Source organism: Vulpes lagopus, chromosome 1, assembly GCF_018345385.1.
Source record: "Vulpes lagopus strain Blue_001 chromosome 1, ASM1834538v1, whole genome shotgun sequence".
Classification (NCBI taxonomy): Eukaryota; Metazoa; Chordata; class Mammalia; order Carnivora; family Canidae; genus Vulpes; species Vulpes lagopus.
Window position 1 is genome coordinate 79,863,133 of NC_054824.1, and position 20,774 is coordinate 79,883,906.

Sequence of the window (20,774 nt, forward strand, 5' to 3'; positions counted from 1 at the left end):
TTTTGGTCTTTTTATTCCTTTGTTTCATTTTGGAGAGTACAAATTTGAGTTCAGTAATGTTTTCTTTTTCAGTGTCAATTCTCCTGTTAATCCCATCTAGCATATATTTCATGTAATGTCATACATTTGTTTTTCATTTCTAAAAGTTCAGTGTGAGTCTTTTTGATATCTTCCATGTCTCTTCTTAACATGCTTGTGCTTTCTTCTATCTCCTTGAATATATTGAGTATATTTATGATAGTTGATTTCATGTCCTTGTCTACTGGATTTATCCTACGTATCACTTCTGGGTTAGTTTCTGTTGATTGATATTTTCTCTTCATCATGGGTTGCATTTTCCTATTGATATGATATTGCCTGGAAGCCAGACATTGTGAATCTTATGTTATTAGGTGCTATTTGTTTTTTATTCTTTAGATATGCTTGAACTTTGTTCCAGGGCCCAATTATGCTTCTTAGAAACCAAACTATGTTTCCAAAAAGTGTATAGGATAACAGTGTAGCTGACAAGCAAAATGAATGACAGTAATGATTTAAGAAGTAGGAGGGAGAAATTGGGAAGGCTTTGTTCTTATAAGGCACTTGCACATCCCATGAAGCAGTATAGTTATCTTAAACTGGACTTGGATCAGCTGTAAATGTATATTGTAAACTCAAGAGTAACTACTAAAAATAAAAGTAAAAAAGAGAAGTCTAACTGATATACTAAGAGAAGGAAAGGAATCCTCTATAAAATGCTCAGTTTACCCCCCAAAAGCAGAAAAAAACTAAAAAGAAAATAGGAACAAAGAACAAGAAAACAGTAAGGACTATAGTAGACACTTATCCAACAGAATAATCACTTTAAATATGCATGTTCTAAATAAACCAAAGATTATCAGAATAGTTAAAAAACAAGTTCCAACTATGTTTTCTACAAGACACCCAATTTAAGTATACATGCATATATAGATTAAAAGTAAAGGGATAATGAAATATATACTAACATTAATAAAAAAATTAGTAATACATATGTATGTAGGCAGTTGCTTCAGGATGGTGGAGAATAAGGTAAGACCAGTGAATCCCATAAGCATTGGCTCACTGCTACACTTCACTTGCTTTGAAATTAATTTATTGATGCTGTGTGCATTACCATAATGGTGGATAAGGTATCCTGTAAGTCCATGGATGTTAATCTTGGCAAAAAAAATTCCATGAAGGGAGGGCAGATTCATATCCAGAATAATGTCTATTCCAGTAAGCATAACATCCTTTCCCTTCCCTGATGAAAATGGTCCAATGTAAACATCTGCCACCAGATAACTGGCTGATCACCCAGGGAATGGTGCCAAATTAGAGAAAGTGTTGATTTCTATTGCTGTCATATTGGGCACACTCAGTAGTGATTGTAGCTAGGTCAGCTTTGGTGAGTGAAAGTCCATGTTGCTCAGTCCATGCATAGCCTCCATTCCTATCACCATGGTTTCTTTGTTCATGAGCCCATTATGTGCTGAGAGGGTTGACTGGGAAAGAGGTTAATACGTATCCACAGAATGGGTCATTCTACCCCCTTGATTGTTAAAATTTTCCTCTGCTGAGGTTACTCTTTGGTGAGCATTCACATGGGACAAGAGTTTTTCTATATACTAGCTATGGAGTTTGAAATTAAAAATAATAACACTTACATTGGCTCACTCAAAAATAAAATACTTAGGTATAAATTTAACAAAGAATTTATGAGATCTCTATGAGGAAATCTACCAAACTACAAAAAAAATCTTTTTACTGATGAAAGAAATTGAAGAACAAATAAAAAGATATTCTATGTTCATTGATAGCAAGACTCAATATTGTCAAGATGTCAGTTCTTCCCAACTTGATCTATAGATTCAACACAGTCCAAATAAATCCCAGCAAGTTGTTTTGTGGATACTGACAAATTGATTGTAAAGTTATATAGGGAGGCAAAAGACCCACAATAATTAACACAATATTTAAGGAGGAGAGCAATGTCAAAGGACTGGTGCTACCCAACTACAAGACTCACTATAAAGCTAACATAATGAGGACAGTGTGGTATTGGTGACAAAATAGACAAATAGATCAATGGGGAACAGAGCACAAAGCCCAGAAATAGATCCATACATATATAGTCAAGTGATCTTTGATAAAGGAACAAAGTCAATTCAATGGAACAAAGACAGTCTTCTTGACAAATGGTGATAGAACAACTGGACACTTACATGCAAAAAAAAAAAATAATCTACGCACAGATATTGTACCCTTCAAAACAACTCAAAATGGATCATACACCTAAACTGAAAACACAAAACTAGAAAACAACTAGAAGAAAACATAAAATCTAGATGACCTTGGATTTGGTGATGACTTTCTAGATATAACATCAGAAACATGATCCATGAAAGAAAATATTAAGTTGGACTTGATTAAAATTAGAAACTTCTGCCCTGTGGAAGATACTATCAAAAGAATGAGAGGATGACATACACTGGGAGAAGACAATTGCAAAAGATACATCTGATAGTGTTTATTTTTTAAAAGATTTATTTATTTTAGAGAGCACAACAGGAGGTGCAGGGGGAAAGGGAGAGATAATTTCAAGTAAGTAGATTCTGCTGAGTGCAGAGCCTGACATGGGGCTGGAATTTATGACCTTGAAATCATGACCTGAGCTGAAACCAAGAATCAAATGCTTAAAAAACTGCCATTCAGGTGCCTCAAGATATATCGGATAAAGACTGCTATCCAAAATACACAAAGAAAAAAAGAAAAAAAATACACAAAGAACACTTAAAGCTCAGCAATAAGAAAATAAACAACCCAACTAAAAAATGGGCAAAAGATATGCACAGATACTACACCAAAGAAGATGGACAGATGGCAAATAAGCATATAAAAATATTTAAAATTGCAAATTAAAAATGAGAAAAAACTATATACCTAGTAGAATGGCAAAAATTTCAGTGTCAACACCAAATGCTAGAATGAATATGGAACAACAGGAACTCTCATTCATTGTTAGGGAATGCAAAAAATTCATTGTCACATTGGAAGACAGTTTGTCAGTTACCTAAGTAAACATACTCTTACCATATGATTCATCAATCATGCTCTTTGGTATTTACCCCCTAAAATGAAAACTTAGGTACATATAAAAACCAGCACATGAATGTTTATAGCAGCTTTATTCATTAATTGCCAAAACCTAGCAGCAACCAGGATGTCCTTCAGTAGGTGAATGGATAAATTGTGGTATATCTAGACAATGAAATATTCCAAAAAGCAGTGAGCAATGAAACTGTAAAAAACATACTGAGGAACCTTAAATGCATATCACTAAATGAAAGAAGTCAATCTGAAAAGCTTACATACCATATGATATCAAGTGTATGACAATCAGGAAAGGATGAGCACTGGGTGGAAAGGATGAGCACTGGGTGTTGGCAAATTGAACTCCAATAAAAAAATGAATTTTTAAATAAATTCTTTTTTAAAATTTTCATTGATGTATAGAAACAATTGATTTTTGTGTTGTTTATATTATAGCCTGCAACTTGGCTTAAATTCATTTATTCTAGTTGTTCTTTTGTGGTTTCTTTGGGATTTTCTACATACAGGATAACATATGTCAATAGGAGTAGTTTCATTTCTTGAATGCCTTTTATTACTTGCCTAATTTCTCTGGCTGAACTTCCAGTATAATATAGAATAGAAGTGGTAAAAACAGGTAACCTTCTGGATCTTAAGGAGGAAAGTTTTTATCTTTCATCATTCAGTAGGATCTTGTCTGTGGGTTTTTCAGGAATGCCCTTTGTCAGTTTAAGGAAGTTCCCTTCCATTTCTAGTTTTCTGAGTATTTTTATTATGAAGAGATGTTCAATGTTATTAAATGCGTTTTCAGTCTTAATTGAGGTGTATCTGTATCATGCTTTTTCTTTTATTAATGTTTTTACATCTTTTATTTTCTTCTGTTGAATCACCTTTATATTTCTGGGATAAATCCCACTTAGCCATGGTACATAATCCACTTAATATGCTATTGGATGCTGTTTGCTAATTTGAATTTTTGCATGCATATTCATAAGGGATGTTGGTTTCTAATTTCATTGTGGTGTTGTCTAGCTTTGAAATTAGGGTGATGCTGGTGTTACAGAATGAATTAGGAAATGTTCCCCTCCTCTCCTATTTTTTGGAAGAGTTTGAGAAGAATTGATGTCAATTATTTAAATATTTGGTAGAATTTGCCAGCCAACTCATCCTTGATCTTCCTTTGTCAGGAAGTTTTTGAGTACCGATTCAACATCATTACTTATTTTAGCTATGTTGAGATTTCTCTCTTGAGGCAGTTTTGGAAATTCATGTGTTTCTAGGAATTTGCCTATTTCATCTAAGTTATCTAATGTTGGTATATAATTGTTTAAAGTATTATCTTCACTTCTGTAGGGTTGATAGTAATGTTCCCACTTTCATTTTGATTTTATTTGCATCTTCCCTCTTTTTCTTAGTCTAGGTAAAGGTTCATTGATTTGTTAATCTTTTTAAGGAACAAATCTTTGGTTTTGTTAATTGTTTTTCTATTCTCTATTTTATCTGTAATCATTATTATTTCTGTACTTCTGTTACCTTTTGGTTTAATTTGGTCATCTTTTACAGTTTGTTGAAGTATAGAGTTGGGTTATTGATTTGGCATTTATAGCTATAAAACATTTATAGTCCTCTGAGTCATGTCTTTGGTGTAACCTGCAAATTTTGCTTATTATTTTAATGTATTCAAAGTATTTCACATTTTACTTGTGACTTCTTCTTTGACCTATTAGTTGTTTACAAGTGTGCAGTTTAATTTCCAAATATTGTGAATTTCAGTTTTTACTGATTTCTAGTTTCATCCCATGATGGTTATAGAAAAACTCTGTATGATTTTAATCTTTTTAAATTTACTGAGACTTGTTTTGTGGCCTAAAATATGTTCCATACTCAAGAATGTTCCATATGTACTTGAGAAGAGTATGCATTCTGTTATTATGTGGAGTATTTTGTCTGTTAAAGCTAGTTGGCTTATAGTGTTATTCAAGTCCTCTATATCATGTTCGATCTCCTGTCTAGATTTGCTACCCATCATTGAAAGCAAGCTACTGAGTTCCTCAACTGTTGTTATAGAACTAATTCCCCCTTCAATTCTGTCAATGTTTGCTCCACATATTTTGGGTGTGCTATTTGATGCACATTTGTTTGCAATTGTATATCTTCTCAACAAATTAACTCTATATCTTTCTTTGTTTCTTGTAACAGTTTTCTACTTATGGCTACTTTGGCACTAATTTTGCCATGCAATCTCTTTTGGTTACTACTTGCATGGAGCCTTTTATCCATCCTTTTAATTTCAATCTATTTGTGGGTTTTAAAAAATTTATTTAAAATGGCTCTCTTGTAGATAATATATAGTTAGATTATATATTTTTAAATCTATTCTGCCAATCTGTCTTTTAATTGGTGCATTTAATCCATCTGCATTTAAAATGATTACTGGGGATCCCTGGGTGGCGCAGCGGTTTGGCGCCTGCCTTTGGCCCAGGGCGCGATCCTGGAGACCCGGGATGGAATCCCGCGTCGGGCTCCCGGTGCATGGAGCCTGCTTCTCCATCTGCCTGTGTCTCTGCCTCTCTCTCTCTCTTCCTGTGTGACTATCATAAGTAAATAAATAAAAAATTTAAAAAAAAATAAAATGATTACTGATATGGAAGCATTTCTGCCATTTTTCTATTTGTTTTCCAGAAGTATAGCTTGTGTTGTTCATGAATTGCTTCGATACTGCCTTTTTTCATATTTAATTTTTTCTCAGTATATCTTTTTATTCCCTTCATATTTCCTTTTGTTTATTTTTGTTAATGGTTATGTTGGTGATTACAAATTCATAACAGTGTCTTTTGAATTGTACTAATTTAGCTTCTATAGCATACAAAACTGTTGCTATAAATATTCATCACCTTCCCTTATATCTTTGTCTTTATATCTTTATTACATGCCCATTAAGGATTTACACACTTAACACGTAAATTCATGGAGAAAATAAGAAAGGAGTTAAAACTAAAAAATGTAATAATCCTGGCTTTTATATCTACCTATAGTTATTTTTACCATTGTTCTTTATTTCTTCATATGTCTTTAGGTTACTGTCAAATTTCCTCTCATTTCAGCCTATAGGACTGTCTTTAGTATTTCTTGTAGGGAGGGTCTGATAATAATGGCCTCTCTTTGCTTTTGTTTGTCTGGCAATGTCTTAATGTCTCTATTTTTTGAAGGAAAATTTTGCCAGATACAGGAATTCTTTGTTGACAGATTTTTTCCCCCAGCACTTTAAATATGTCATCCCACTGCTTTCTGGCCTCTTTGGCTTCTACTATAAATTTGGCTGTCAAACTTCTTGGGGATTTCTTATTTATGAGGAATAATTTCTCTCTTGCTGCTTTTAAGATCCTCTATTTGTAAGACTTTGATTATAATGCATCTGAGTATCTCTTTGAGTTTATTATACTTGGAGTTTGAAGAATTTATTGGATTTGTAGTTCATGTCTTTCCTCCAATGTGAGAAGTTTGCAGCTATTATTTCTTCAAATAATCTTTCTTCTCCTTTTTCTCTTCTCTTCTCCTTCTGGTATTCCTATAATATTGGTATGCTTGATGATGTTTCATAAGTCCCTTAATCAAAACGGCACTCAAATCTGCTACTGAGTATTTCTGGTGAATTTTTCATTTTAGTTATTGTAATTTTAGCTCCAGAATTTCTACTTGTTTCTTTTTATAATTTCTATTTCTTTATTGATGTTCTCTATTTGTTCATTATTATCCAAGATTCTTTTTTTTTAACATTTATTTATTTGGGAGAGACAGAAAGAGAGCATAGAAGGGAGGTGCAGTGGGAGAGGAAAGAGAATCTCAAGTACATTCCCACTGAGCATAGAGTTCTATGCTGTGCTCAATGCCATGACCCCAAGATCATGACCTGAGACAAAATCAAGAGACAGATGCTTAACTGACTGAGCCACCCAGATGCCTGCATTGTTATCCAAGATTCTTCATTGGTTTTTCATTTATGAAAACCTTTAGCTTTATAATTTATCAGTCTTTTAAAAATTAATTATTTTGATCATTCTGAACATCATAAAAAGTCTCATGTCTCATTTAAAAGTCTTTGTTATTAATAAAATTAATTTCAACTGGAATGAATTGTTATGGTAAATTTTTTGTTGCCTTTCTTAGCATCCCAGAATTTTTTCTCTAGTTTCTCTTCTCTACTGTAGGATTTTTGTAGTTTCTCCACTACTATTCTAGATCCTTAGTCTATAATTTTCAGAGTTCTTGATCCATATTACTAGAGATAGGAAACAAAAATCTAGCTACTGATCTAGTTAGTCAGAAACCAAGCCAAGGGTTATGTGAGAGTTTAAAATCCTCCAGGTTTTAGAGATTGTTTTCTATTTTTGTTATTTCTTATGTCATTAATTTGTGATTAGAGAATGTGGTTTGTAACATTCTAAAGTATTGAGGTTTTCTTGTGGCTTTAATATAGGTTTAAATTTTCAATAGGTACTTGAAAAATTTTTAAGGTATAAAGTTCAAGAAATATTCAACAAGTCTTTCATATAAGTTATGTTTCTTTTTTCCTCATTGTTTTATTTTTTGTTTTCATGAGTTGTCATTAAATTATGTCAAAATCTCTCATTATTATTGCATTTCTATTTCTTTTTATTCTATTATAGTTTTTGAAGTATAATTTCTAATCCACGTTACTTAGTTTATTAAAATTTTTAAGAGTTTCATGGGGATCCCTGGGTGGCTCAGCGGTTTGGCGCCTGCCTTTGGCCCTGGGTGTGATCCTGGAGTCCCAGGATTGAGCCCTGCGTTGGGCTCCCGGCATGGAGCCTGTTTCTCCCTCTGCCTGTGTCTCTGCCTCTTTCTCTCTCTCTCTCTGTCTATCATGAATGAATGAATGAATAAATAAATAAATAAATAAATAAATAAATAAATAAATAAATAAAAAATTTTAAGAGTTTCATTGTGGATGTCCATTTCATCACTATAAATATAAGCACTTTCTAACTTAATGTATTTTGTCTTGAACTCAGTTTGGATATTAATATATTAACTCCTGTTTTATTTTTACCAATAGTTGTCTAATATACTCTACTACTAAGTTCTGAATCATCTTGTTTTAGATTTTTTTGTTGTTGGATTTTGTTATGTGATACATGCTGAAAGCCTTTTTCTTATAATACAAAGCAAATTATTTTACTACATCTACTGGCATGAGAGATGGTTCATCTAAGTTCTATTTTAAAGAACATCTTATTTTACTTAATTTTCTAGGAGACAATTTACATACCACCTCCTCTCACTTAAATCAATCAACAATTTTCCATAATGAATTGCTTAAAAGCAGCTTTGGTCAAGAATGGAATAAAGCACCAAAATAAAATAAAAATTTTAAAAGACTGCTGTTTTAAACATTCAACACTTCTGCCAATGATATTTAAACAAAATGCATAAATGATATTCGCATGATACATGTTTTTACTGTTTCCTTGTGGTTGGTTTTCCTCACCATCATGCAAATCACAGACCTGCAGTTAGTTGTCAATTGTCATACTAGATCAAAGAGGTTCATTCAGCTTCAAATTATTTGAAGGCCTTGGATAGAAGATTCTAAGGTTTTGAAATCCCAAACTATCATGGCTCCACTAATTCCTGTACAGCAGAATTTCCAATAATCTTGTTTGTCCACTTGAGTTAATTGCTATCTATTCTGGTGCAGTATATCTGAGGCTGTAATGTAGTACTCTGTTGTGACTCTCTTGCTCATGTTTTGGAAGTATTTCATAGCTAACATGTGCTGGATGCTTTGTTTTGGAATATTTGGAGACTAAAGGAGCTGTGGTCAAAAAAAAAAAAAAAAAAGAGCCGTGGTCATCATAGTTAATTAAAGAATACTGGGTAGTAGCCATGGCTGGCAGCTACACAATGCTATTCTCTGAGACGAATAATTCATTCAGGAGTGGCAGCAACTGTTTTCAGATGAAACCTGAACATTGAAGCATCAGCAATAGTCACATTGCTGTCATAGCTGACCTAGGCCACAGAGTTCCCACTGGCAGAGAAATTGAAGCTGGGACCCAGTTCCCAGTACCATTGGACTCCGATATCAGCTAACCAAAATGCATCTTGCTGCCCTATGGCGTACTGGTTGGTTTTCATTCACTTCTTTAATGTATGCAGAAGCACTGCATTTGAAGTCACATAATCCTGCTGCCAGGAAAACACTGTTGGTATGCCATTTCAAATTGAGGACCTTTTAATGTGTTTGCTTACCCACTTGCCATTTTCATGCTCAAGTAATAAGCAGAAATGAATTGTGCTTCATTATCCATAGCAAATATGTTCTCTAGAAGGGATGAGTCACAAATTGGCTACATAATTAATTCTGAAGATCACCAGGGTAAGCTTCCAGATACCATCTTCCTGGCTCCTGCAAAGGACAGTGTAGTCACTCTTGAAAGACCAGTACATATTTGTGATGTGTCCACTGTGCTCCTGGAGTTCATGAGGTTTCACCCACTGGCTCTGATTCTTCTTATAGATATGAAGTCTGTAGTTATTGTGGTTAAGGGCAATCTGAATATGATAAGTCATTACTCTAGTACAAAGTTGTTGCAGTGACAATATTCTTGGTGTTTTCAAAAGGTAGAAAGGTAGAGTCAGGGAAGTCCTGAGAGTCTCAAAATGGAGAATCTGAAGACTCTGGTCAGTCAACATCAACATCTATTCTATCTCCTTATTTTATAGTGGGTTGTATCTTCTTTGTCTTCTGCTGCTTCTGCATTTTATATCCACTTTTAATATACGGTCTGTATTTTCTGATTTTTTAACTGTATATTACCCTTTGCTTAATTTTTGAAATTTTGAGATATTTCACCTTTTCTCTAGTGGTTACCTTGAATATGTATTTTTCTTAAATTGTTAGCTATGCACAGTAACTTATTTCCCCTTACGAAAAGTGAAATTAGTGTAATTCTTCTTCCTCTGATTGTTTTTGTTCTCACTTTACCACCAATTAACCACCAAATTTAGCTATAGAATTCTCTTTTGTTGGGAACTCTAACCTCCTCTCTACATTCCATCTCTCAACTTTAGAATTTCACTATTGTTTCTATATAACAGATTTTAAGTTTACATTATATTTTGTAATCATATTTGGCACTGTTGATTTTAGTTCTACACTCAAATAAATAATCACTGCAGTTCTTTGACCATGGCCTTTTCATGAATCTTTTCATTGGGTGGAATTTCTCTTGTAATAGATATATTTTAAGGGCTTATGGGGGTTTGTGTTTCATTTATAGTATTCTTGGTGAATATATAACAGTATATTCATAATGTTATGTGCCAGCCCCTGGATTATGCATACATAAGGTTTGAATTCGGGGGATCCCTGGGTGGCTCAGCGGTTTGGCATCTGCCTTCGGCCCAGGGTGTGATCCTGGAGTCCCGGGATCGAGTACATGGGGCTCCCTGCATGGAGCCTGCTTCTCTCTCTGCCCATGTCTCTGTCTCTCTCTCTCTCTCTTATAATAAACAAAATCTTAAAAAAAAAAAAAAGGCTTGAATTCTATAAAATTCATTTTTAGGTTTTTTAATTCAAAATATTGTTGGAAAATGGTCAGCCCCAGTGGCGCAGTGGTTTAGCGCCGCCTGCAGCCTGGGGCGTGATCCTGGAGACCCAGAATCGAGTCCCACGTTGGGCTCCCTGCCTGGAGCCTGCTTCTCCTCTGCCTGTATCTCTCACGAATAGATATAATAAAATCTTAAAAAAAAAATATTGTTGGAAAAGAGAAAGTCTATTTCTTTTTTTTAAAATGAGAAACAAGATAGTTTTGCACTAAATGTAAAAATGTTAGGTATAAAGCAATTTCCCATGAACCTGGCAATTACCTCATAAAATGCTAACTACTTAACTGTTCTAACTGCATAAGTGTTTACTGTATGAGGTTTTTACTGCTATTACTATTATTTTACTGTTACTGTTACACTGTTCTTCAGTTAAGGATTATTATAACAAAGAAGTTATATTAGTATCTAAAGCTCTCCAACACCTTGTCATTTTTTTCCTTTGTCTTTAGTGGATAGCTCATGTACACAGTCACTAATATCTTGATATAGATGAATGTTATCAATAATTTCTAATTGTACACTGAATGGTTAACATGGATGTCCCTGTAGAACTGAACCTCATTCTCCTTTCCTCTCAAACCAGGTATTTTCCATGAGAACTATTCTCAACATGCCTTAGTCATTCTGGACTCCTCCTATTTCCTATGCATTACCAACACTGTTTTGCTCACTGTTTGTAATCCTACCAGTTGTAACTTCTCCCATAGGGACTGCTTTTTTCTTCATTTTCTTTGTTATTCTACTTTGGCTCCTCATCTGGCCTTCAGCAGTAGCTTCTTAAACATCTTCCTCCTTCACTAATGAATTTTACACTACTGGAAAATGATCTTCCTAAAGCATATTACAAGTAACCCAGGTATATTTTACAGCAAGGTTTTGGGTGAAAGAATTTACATTTAAATATTTATCCTTGTCTAGAAGCCTTACGGTTTTTTTCTGGAAATTTCATTTTTTTTAAATGAAATTATATTAACAACTTATAAGTAGATATTTAATGAAATTTTATTATAAATCCTTTTAAGTGCAAAAAAAATCCTTTAGTAAAGTGACACACACTTGACAATTTTATATATATTAGTTTTCATCATTTGTCTTTGCTCAAAGTATGTGTGAAAATAACGAGAATGAAGCTGTTGGGAGGGAGACTTTGAGAGACTAACATTTGTAGAAACTGTTAATGGTTATTAATAACAACTATGCTAACTGATCTCCAGATTAGATTTACAACTAATAGCTTTCTTTGTTATTTCTAATAAACATAGAAGTGGGCTGGGAATCTTTTTTCTTCATTTGTAAAGTGGGAACAATATCAATTACCTTGTCTTGGGCAATATATCTAAATCATTTAGCATAGTATCTGACACATTGTAGGAGGTCAATAAATAAAACTATAATGTTGATTCTTCCTTTGATATCAATCATCAATTATAATGGTAAAATACTAATTCATAACAATTTCTTTAATATTGAACTAATAATACTACCTACTATGTTAGTGGTTTGCATTTATAAAATATGCATTAATCAAATTCATAAAAGATTATCTGTAACTAGATAATAAATGTAATTATTTGTGGTCTAACATTTAATTTAGATACAATGAGGTGAGGTATGTGAATATGCTCTATAAACTTTGGGTAACATATTCTATGATCTAGCTTCAAATCTTTACCATTTATTAACAACACAATCTGTTTCTCCTCTGAAGAGAGAAGAAAAATATTGGGAATAGCAATAGCAACTTCAAAAAGCTGCTAAGAAAATCAAGTAAAATCATGTATGTGAAGCAGCTTTGTAAACTCTAAAAAAAAAAAAATAATAATGCAAAGACTAATTACTGTATTTTTGTTATTTTAACCATGACATTATCAGGATTTAATGCTATGAATTTAAGTTAGAATAAAGGAGATGAAAATAAAGGTAATTAAATTAAAAAAAACACTATACTGGAACAAGCAGATAAAAGTTCTGAAGGAAAAATTTATGAAGGTCTATTTCGTAAAGCACTATTTATTTCAGAGTTTGAATTATAAATAAGCCTGTGACCACCGCAAAAAATGAAAGTGAATCAACTTTCCTATAACTTTTCTAAAATTAAGAAAAGAGCTAGGACTCCATTCTTTTATGTATCAGGCATTTTTGTTGTTGTTAACTAGTATTACTTCTAAATAATACTAATATACAGAATAGGGAAAATAATTATGGGAAAAAAATGATGCTTATTTACATGATTATAGTCACAAAAGGAAGGATCCATATGCACGATTATTCAATGTTCAAAAACATTTTCATGCTAAAAAGAAATGAAACATTATATTTCTTGGTGTGTAATGATTTATCAAACATAATTTTGTAAAATGATTGTTAACAAATGAAATGTTGAATGCTGCCAACAGAACTGTATGGTGATTTTTAAAAAAGCCTTTTTGGATAGCCATCAAACACCGCCATCCAGGAAACTTGTTATTCATGGACTTGTTGGTAAAAATGTTCAGCCAAATGAATTTAAGAAATTTAAGAAAACTTAAATTGTTGGCGTACCGTACCAAGATCAGCCTTAAGATCTGTTGGCAGACTTAACTTTCTTGATCCTTTAACTGAAACAACAGAAAAAGGAAAAAGGCAGTTGTTAATTACATAAAATTAAAGAGGAGTGTGGGGGAACAGTATGTACTACAGTATAATTATTAAATCCTGATGAGCATTATATTTAGTGAGCATGTATAGAAGCAGAAATACTGTTTGATGTTAATTGGTCATTCAGTAGTAAATATTTAATATGCAAACCGAAACCTGAGAAAAGCAATTGTTCTTACAGCAGATAATTAAGTATTTGCATAGTTTTTTTCACATGTGGTATGAGAAGTGATTTTTTTGTTTAATTTGGGAAGAACCAAAAAGTCATTTTGGATAAATCTAATAGGCAAAGAAATATTGCAACAAATGTATGAACTCATAAATAACTGACCAGGGTAAAAACTGATGCTAAAGCTCTCAATATTTTTTTTTGAAATAGAAAGAAAATTCTATTACAGATCTATATGATACAGTCAAGGAAACTTTACCATGCCAATGGCAGATGACATGACTTCAATATTGAAGGGTACAATGTTAAATTCAGTAGATAAGATCTTGAAAAATAAAAGATATTTGAAAATGAATTTAATTATATTATAAATCAAGATATCAGAAAATGCTTAAATCAAGAAAAAATATATAATTTATTTAAAAGCTTTCCTCATTATCTGTTAATAATTTTACATTGGGTATCTCAAAATACTGAACTGGAATGCATGTTATCATAGGAATGCATAAGGGGAAATCATGTTAGACATCTTTTCTGTCACTTTATACTTGAAGACTCTAATTGATACCATCAATTAACTTATACCTTCTAGTAAGTGATTTTTCTTTACAAATAGGAATGTTATTTTATTTTTATTTTTTATTTTAAAAATATTTATTTGAGAGCACACAAGCAGAGGGAGCAGCAGAGGGATAGAGAGAGGTAGGCTCCCCACTGAGCAGGGAGCCTGACATGGGGATCAATCCCAGGACCTCAGGATCATGACGTGAGCTGAAGGCAGACGGTTAACTGACTGAGCCATCCAGGCACCCCAGGAATGTTATTTTAAAATAAAAATGCAGATTGCAGAGTAGAAAGAATATTCAATTTAAAATCAGAAAACCTGGCCCACAAATTTCTGAATTTGGCCACCTAAAAATATGTTTGGGGAAAAAAATCCCTTCATCAATTTGTCACTTAATTTTGTAGCTTAATCTTATCTGTCAAATAACATTCTTGATATAATCTTTAGTGTTTCTGCTGGAATATGATTAGAATACATTTTATAATGGTTTTTAGAAAACCTAAATATATTATAAACTCAAATATATTTTTTATGTTTCATGAAATATCATTTCTTGATTTTCCCCCCAACTATTTAAAAATAAAAACCCATTCTTATTTCACAAATCATACTAAAATAGATGGCGAGATGGATTTGGTCTGTGGGCTGTCGTTTACTGATTACTAAATTCCATGCTAAACTACTTGTAAAAGAAAACCTAAGTATTATCATTCTAATATAAATAATAGCAACAGGCAAATGTTCCTATGAAAAGACATTAAAAGTAATCCTATTAAGATTAAGGGGCAACCAGGAAATCAAATTTTAGTAATTTGGGTTTAGAATTAGCACAAGCAAAAAGTTATTTATGTCAAAATATGGCCAACTGAATATATGTAATATGCTTCATAAGAGGTTGCAAATATATTTTGTAAATTCACAGTTCAGATGAACTGAAGGATTGGGTGTGTGTGTTCCATATTTAGAATAATCTCTCAATTTATTTTTATTTTCTAAAAGATTTTATTCATGAGAGAGAGAGAGAGAGAGAGAGAGAGAGAGAGAGAGAGAGAGAAAGGCAGAGACATAGACTGAGAAGCAGGCTCGATGCAGGGAGCCCAATGTGGGACTCAAGGCCAGGACTCTAGGATCACGCCCTGGGCTGAAGGCAGGTGCTCAACCACTGAGCCACCCAGGCATCCAGCATTTAATTTTTTAAATGACTGATTATAATGGAAGGGTTTGTTTAATAATTTATCTTGTTTCTATTTTGTTTTTTAGAACAGTATTTTGGGGGCTCAGTTGGTTAAGCAGCAAACTCTTGGTTTTGGCACAGGTCATGATCTCACGGTCTTGGGATTGTGCCTCTGGATGAGCATCATGTTCAGAGAGGAGTCAACTTGTGAATTTTCTCTCCCTCTGCCCCTCCCCCTGATCATTCTCTCTCTCTCTCTCTCTCAAATCTTTTAAAAACTACGGTATTTCAACATATCTATATAGTATTAATTATTATTATTATTATTTTTATTTATGACAGTCAGAGAGAGAGAGAGAGAGAGGCAGAGACACAGGCAGAGGGAGAAGCAGGCTTCATGCACCGGGAGCCCGACGTGGGATTTGATCCCGGGTCTCCAGGATCGCGCCCTGGGCCAAAGGCAGGCGCCAAACCACTGCGCCACCCAGGGATCCCCAGTATTAATTATTTTTAAAATGGATTACAAAGATCTTTTCAAAAAGAGGGCAAATGGTTCCTGCCTATTGGTTAGTAAGCCCAGATACATAGAGCATGACAAAGACCACAATATCACATGCCCTCCTGCTATTCTTTCTGATGGAAAATTCTAGTATCTAACTTACTCTGGCTCTCAAATCTGCTCTAGTTTTTTGGATCTCCTTCTCAATTTTGTTACCTCTTTTTGGTTTTCTGTAGAAAGCCTGAAAACTGGAGTCCTCTCACAAACCCCCATCTTCAATAGTATAACTGAAGGAGGGAAAGGGAATGATTTGATGGTGGTATTAATTAGGAAACTTTAATAAAAATATTAATAGGTGTCTATTATTCATGTACAGGATGATTCTCTTCACTTGCCCACCTAGTACACTCTTTTGGGGGAGGGGCTGGCTCTTTGTGTCCAGACAACTAGTAAACTTTTACTTGTTCTTCAAGACCACTCAAAAATCACCTCCTTTCTGAATGTAGCCTCAAACTTAAGGCTTCATCTGGTGCTATTATCCTAACTTTCATAGCCCCTTGTGCACATTTCCTTTATAACACATCACATTTTATTACATTTGACCTTTTTTTTTTTTTACTCTGCTACTCATTAACATCCTGAAACTGAGTTCGCCAAAGGTGGAGGTTGTATTCCCAAAACCTAATAAAGTATTGACATAGAGGAGGTGTACAATGAGTGTTTGCTGAATAAATGTTGAAAAAAACAGTAAAGTCAGGATATGGGGTGAGGAGTTACTCTGAAGAGGGCTAAACAAAGTATGTTCAAGTGTTAGAGAAATATGTTACACATGAACACTTGAAGAATCTGAGTTGGAAGATGAGTAAGGCAAGAGGAAGTATGAGGCAATTCTTCTCGGAAATGTATAGAATGGATACCATACATATTAACCCCTTATAATGTGCTCTTGGGAATGTGGCTCTCTGAATTTCTTAATTTTTACTGTTCTCTAACATAGGCACAGTGCCATTACATATTGAAGGGGAGAAAATGTTTAATAGAAACTTCTCACTGCTCACTGGCTCAACACACTGCACAAAAAAGAGAATCTTGCTCAAAGGAATCTTAGAGATCATTTACTCCAATATCCTATTCAATGAAAACTATTTCTCCTACAACATTCTTGATATCTTGTTTAAACAGTCCTCATAGAAATCTTTAAAGGTATATAAAAAATCAAATTTTGGGTTGTTATATAACCTTTGCAAGACTCTGTTATCTCTATTCTAGATTTTTCTACTTCAAAATTCAGGCTCAGTTACAGTAATGAGGCAGGGTCGTCTAGTGGCTTAGCATAGCTTATGACAGAATTAGGTCATATGTTCAGCCTTAAATATGAACAGAACTTCCGGCATTACAAAAGTATTTTGGCTAGGGGTTTCAGGTATCTTCAGTGCATCAGATCCTTCAGTCATCTGTATATTCACGTGTTTTTTTTCCCTAACTTCTAATTCAAGTCAAGTCAAACTGCAGCCTGACTCATCAGAGGAATGCTGTATTGGCTTCAAACAACTCTCAGAACAATAGAAAACAAACTGATGGTTACCAGAGGGGAGATGGTTGGGGAAATGGGTTATTTAGGTGATGGGCATGGGGTGTTGCATTGGAGTGCTGAATCACTATATTGTACACATGAAACTAATACTACACTATGTTATCTAACAAATTTAAATAAAACCTTAAAAAAATAAATGTAATATGTACAAAAACCCTCTGTGGTGCCACAATTGAATCAAATTTTTAGGAACAGAACAAACTGAATCAGTCTGAATGTGGCTTACCACTTTAATGGGAAATACATAAAGAGGTAGGCTAGAACTTTCTAATTCAAAGCTTTTGATTAATTGTTTCTTGGTTAGAGACAACTGGATTGACCTTTTGATTTCCAATGGAGGATTTCTACTTTGTTACGGCTAAGCTGCATACAACTGATACTGGAAATTAGAATGGCCAAGGAGATCAGATTCAGTCTCTTTAAGCCATTGATGTTTGTTACTATTTTTATAATAACTGCTACTATATTTTATTGAGAATCTATGTTCTGGAAATTAGCATAAAGTTAAGGTTGAGAAACTTGGCTAAAGGTATAATGGTAGGAACAGCAGGTAGGTTGAAATTTCCCTGACTCCAAAGCAGCTTACTTTCCAGTAAGCAGCACAATAGGTATGTTATATATGATATAGCAGATACCAATTGTGTCGGCCTAGATGTCTTCTGCAAAATAAATCTAATACTAAACATTTAGATTGAAGTGTTTATAAAATTTATCTGTGTTTTGTTTCATTTACTGTTTGGAACATAGTAATGAATTTCACTTGTCTCTATCTTCCCTAAGCTAGAAACTTAGAACAAAGCACCTGGTACATATATAGGTATAGTTCTCTCTCTCTCTCTCTCTCTCTCTCACACACACACACACACACACACACACACACACACACACACACACACACACACAATTTTAGAGTCACCATACTATGGTAGAGCCCTGAAAGGCCTACATGCTTCTATATTACCACCCCTCCCTGCCCCACCTTTTATGAAGTGACTAACATAAAGTCAGGCAAAGAAGAATCTTTATTTGAATTTGCTCCAGCATAAAAAAATGTTTAATGTCATGACTCTACTTTTCTTGCTATATTAAAATATGTATTATATTTCTATCTGGACAGTATTAATGAATTAGTGATTTATTAGTGTTGCATGAACAAGAGTTAAAGGATTATGAAGCTTTATTTCTATTCTTGTTTACCTTGAACTATAAACTCCCAGAGAAAACTACTTCTTCAACACACTTTTTTTAAGTGCATAAAATAGAAGGACAAATCATTTGGGATCAAAGGACCTTGAAATCTGAAGATTTGGGCTGGTTCAGACTAAGCCATTTATTAATAGGTTAATCTTGGGCAAGTTATGAAATTTTTCCTTAGTCATACTTTCTCCACTTGTGTAAAATGAGAACTATACTAACCTTACAGGGTTGCTATAGGATTGAATAAGATAATACATATGAAAAATACTTTGTTTGCTTTAAAGTACTATATCAATATTGATTACAATTTTTAGCAAACAAGGCTTAATAAATTCAAAATATAATTTGTTGATTCTATGAACTAAAAAGTATATTAAGTTTTTTTTTTTGTTTTTTTTTTTTAGTTTTTTTGAATTTTTTTGTTAAAACATACTCTTCATAACTTAGCAACTTTGTCACTGTTTGGCTGTCCTTTAGTTTCAACTGTGATAAGTTTTTTGCAATTCTTATATTTCTTTTTCTCATTTTTAAAAAGAAAACCAGGAAAAAGCATAGGTTTTATAACAAAATGTTATAAAGGTTAAGCTGGAATTCTAGCTCTACTTATTTAAATACTCTGTCAGTTTTCTCCTCAGCAAAAAACCTATCCCAGGGGTGATGTAAGAAAAAAAAAGAAACTAGGTTTGAAAAATTGTGGGTTACAATTATTTTTAGGTTTCTTGTTTACTAACTTCATTTGGAGTCTAGAACATTGTGAATTTATGCTTCTTAAAGTTGCAAATCTGGTCATAACCATTTTGTAATGAATGCCTAATTGAAGGAAGCTGTGCAACCTGTGTTCGATTTTGATTTGGCCTCTCTGAATAGCATCAAATATTCAACGGTTCTGTATAAAACAGATTATAAGACCTTCCTTTCTGTTCACTATTGCTGAGAGAACATTGCCCCTTTGAGGCAATTCTTTTGTGGAATTTCCATGATCATCCTGGTAGTTTGTGATCATAGGTAATATTTTATTGTATTCCAAAAAGTTATTGTATTACAAAAGCATTTTTACAAAACCACTCTACTTTTTGGCACTTAAGTTTCCCTAAGTTCTCTGTTGGTTCCCTCATATTTTTTTAGGTCTGATAAAAGTATTCAGACTTAAGGTAGAAAAATAACTATCAAAATTATATAGAACATTACAAAATCATAGAAGCCTTAGGAATTCCTACTTTATTCCAGGGAATTTTGTCTTCATTCACCATGGGGGACTTATATTTTCAGCACAAATAAGAATAAAGCATTTGAGAAAAATTGTGTAGTCCAGAAAATTGTAGAGATATGAAAAACTTGTTTGTTCAAAAAAAAGATTTTCACTTTCACCTGGCAAGTGATGTACTTGATTCCTCTGTTTCACAGCTGGTATTTCATTCCTATAAAAGCCTGGTGCTCCCTCAGGAGTTCTGGTAGCAAGTCCTAAAGGAAGGGAATAAAAGACTTTGGCATTTAATTTCTTAGCCCAAGTGAACCCAAAAGTTTTATCTTGGAGGTGAATTTCATGATAATTGTTTGGAAGGCTCTCTGTTTTGTGCCTTTATCTGAGTATTTTGGTGCCGTCCCAACAGAGGTCTATTTGGAGGGCAGAAGCTTTCTTCTTTGGAAGACATAGTGGGGTTCCAGAAATGTAGAACCAGACAGAAGGAGCATTCAAGCTGGCTATAAGACCTAGTTCTAACCCAGGTTTGAAAACAACAGAGATGGTTATTTCTTTGTTAGTATTTTGTGATGTTAGCCTTTATGATATTTTAATAAAGATATCTTTACTAAAGATACCTAAGTAAACATATTTTAATAAAGATACATATTTTTATCACCCTAGCCTTAACTTGACCTTAATAGCATAGTAAGTCTATTATTGTGGACAGTGAGAATCACAAGGATTGATGGCTATATTGGTAGCAGCAGTACTAGAACCCTGATGCTAGCCTAGAAAAATATGTTCATCCGAGCAAATGATTTTTAAAGGCACATCTTCAAGAAGGAAAAATTAGAAAAATGCACATCTTGTGGGCAGATATAACTCTACAGTTGAGGGCTTGGTTAGTTTTCAATTCTTTGTCCAAAGAAAAAGGGTCTGTTTCCTTTAGGGGCTGCAGTTCTGTTCCAGATAATGGAACTAGGGCTGAATGTTAGTTCTTGCTCATCCCCTTGTAAGGTATGTTTATATAG

At 33.5% G+C, this 20,774-nt stretch overlaps 1 protein-coding gene across 3 annotated transcripts in view; it reads right to left on the reverse strand.

Annotated features, from left to right (window-relative positions):
• STXBP5L (syntaxin binding protein 5L) overlaps positions 1-20,774 on the reverse strand; it is a 380,025-nt gene that overhangs the window by 36,346 nt on the left and 322,905 nt on the right. For 2 of the 3 annotated variants that reach the window (XM_041771064.1, XM_041770992.1), the window contains one exon: positions 19,929-20,021. The exons of the other annotated variant lie outside the window; for it this stretch is intronic. In XM_041771064.1, coding sequence (XP_041626998.1) covers positions 19,929-20,021 — 93 coding nt within the window. The remainder of the gene's footprint in view (positions 1-19,928; positions 20,022-20,774) is intronic. 3 annotated transcript variants of the gene reach the window in all.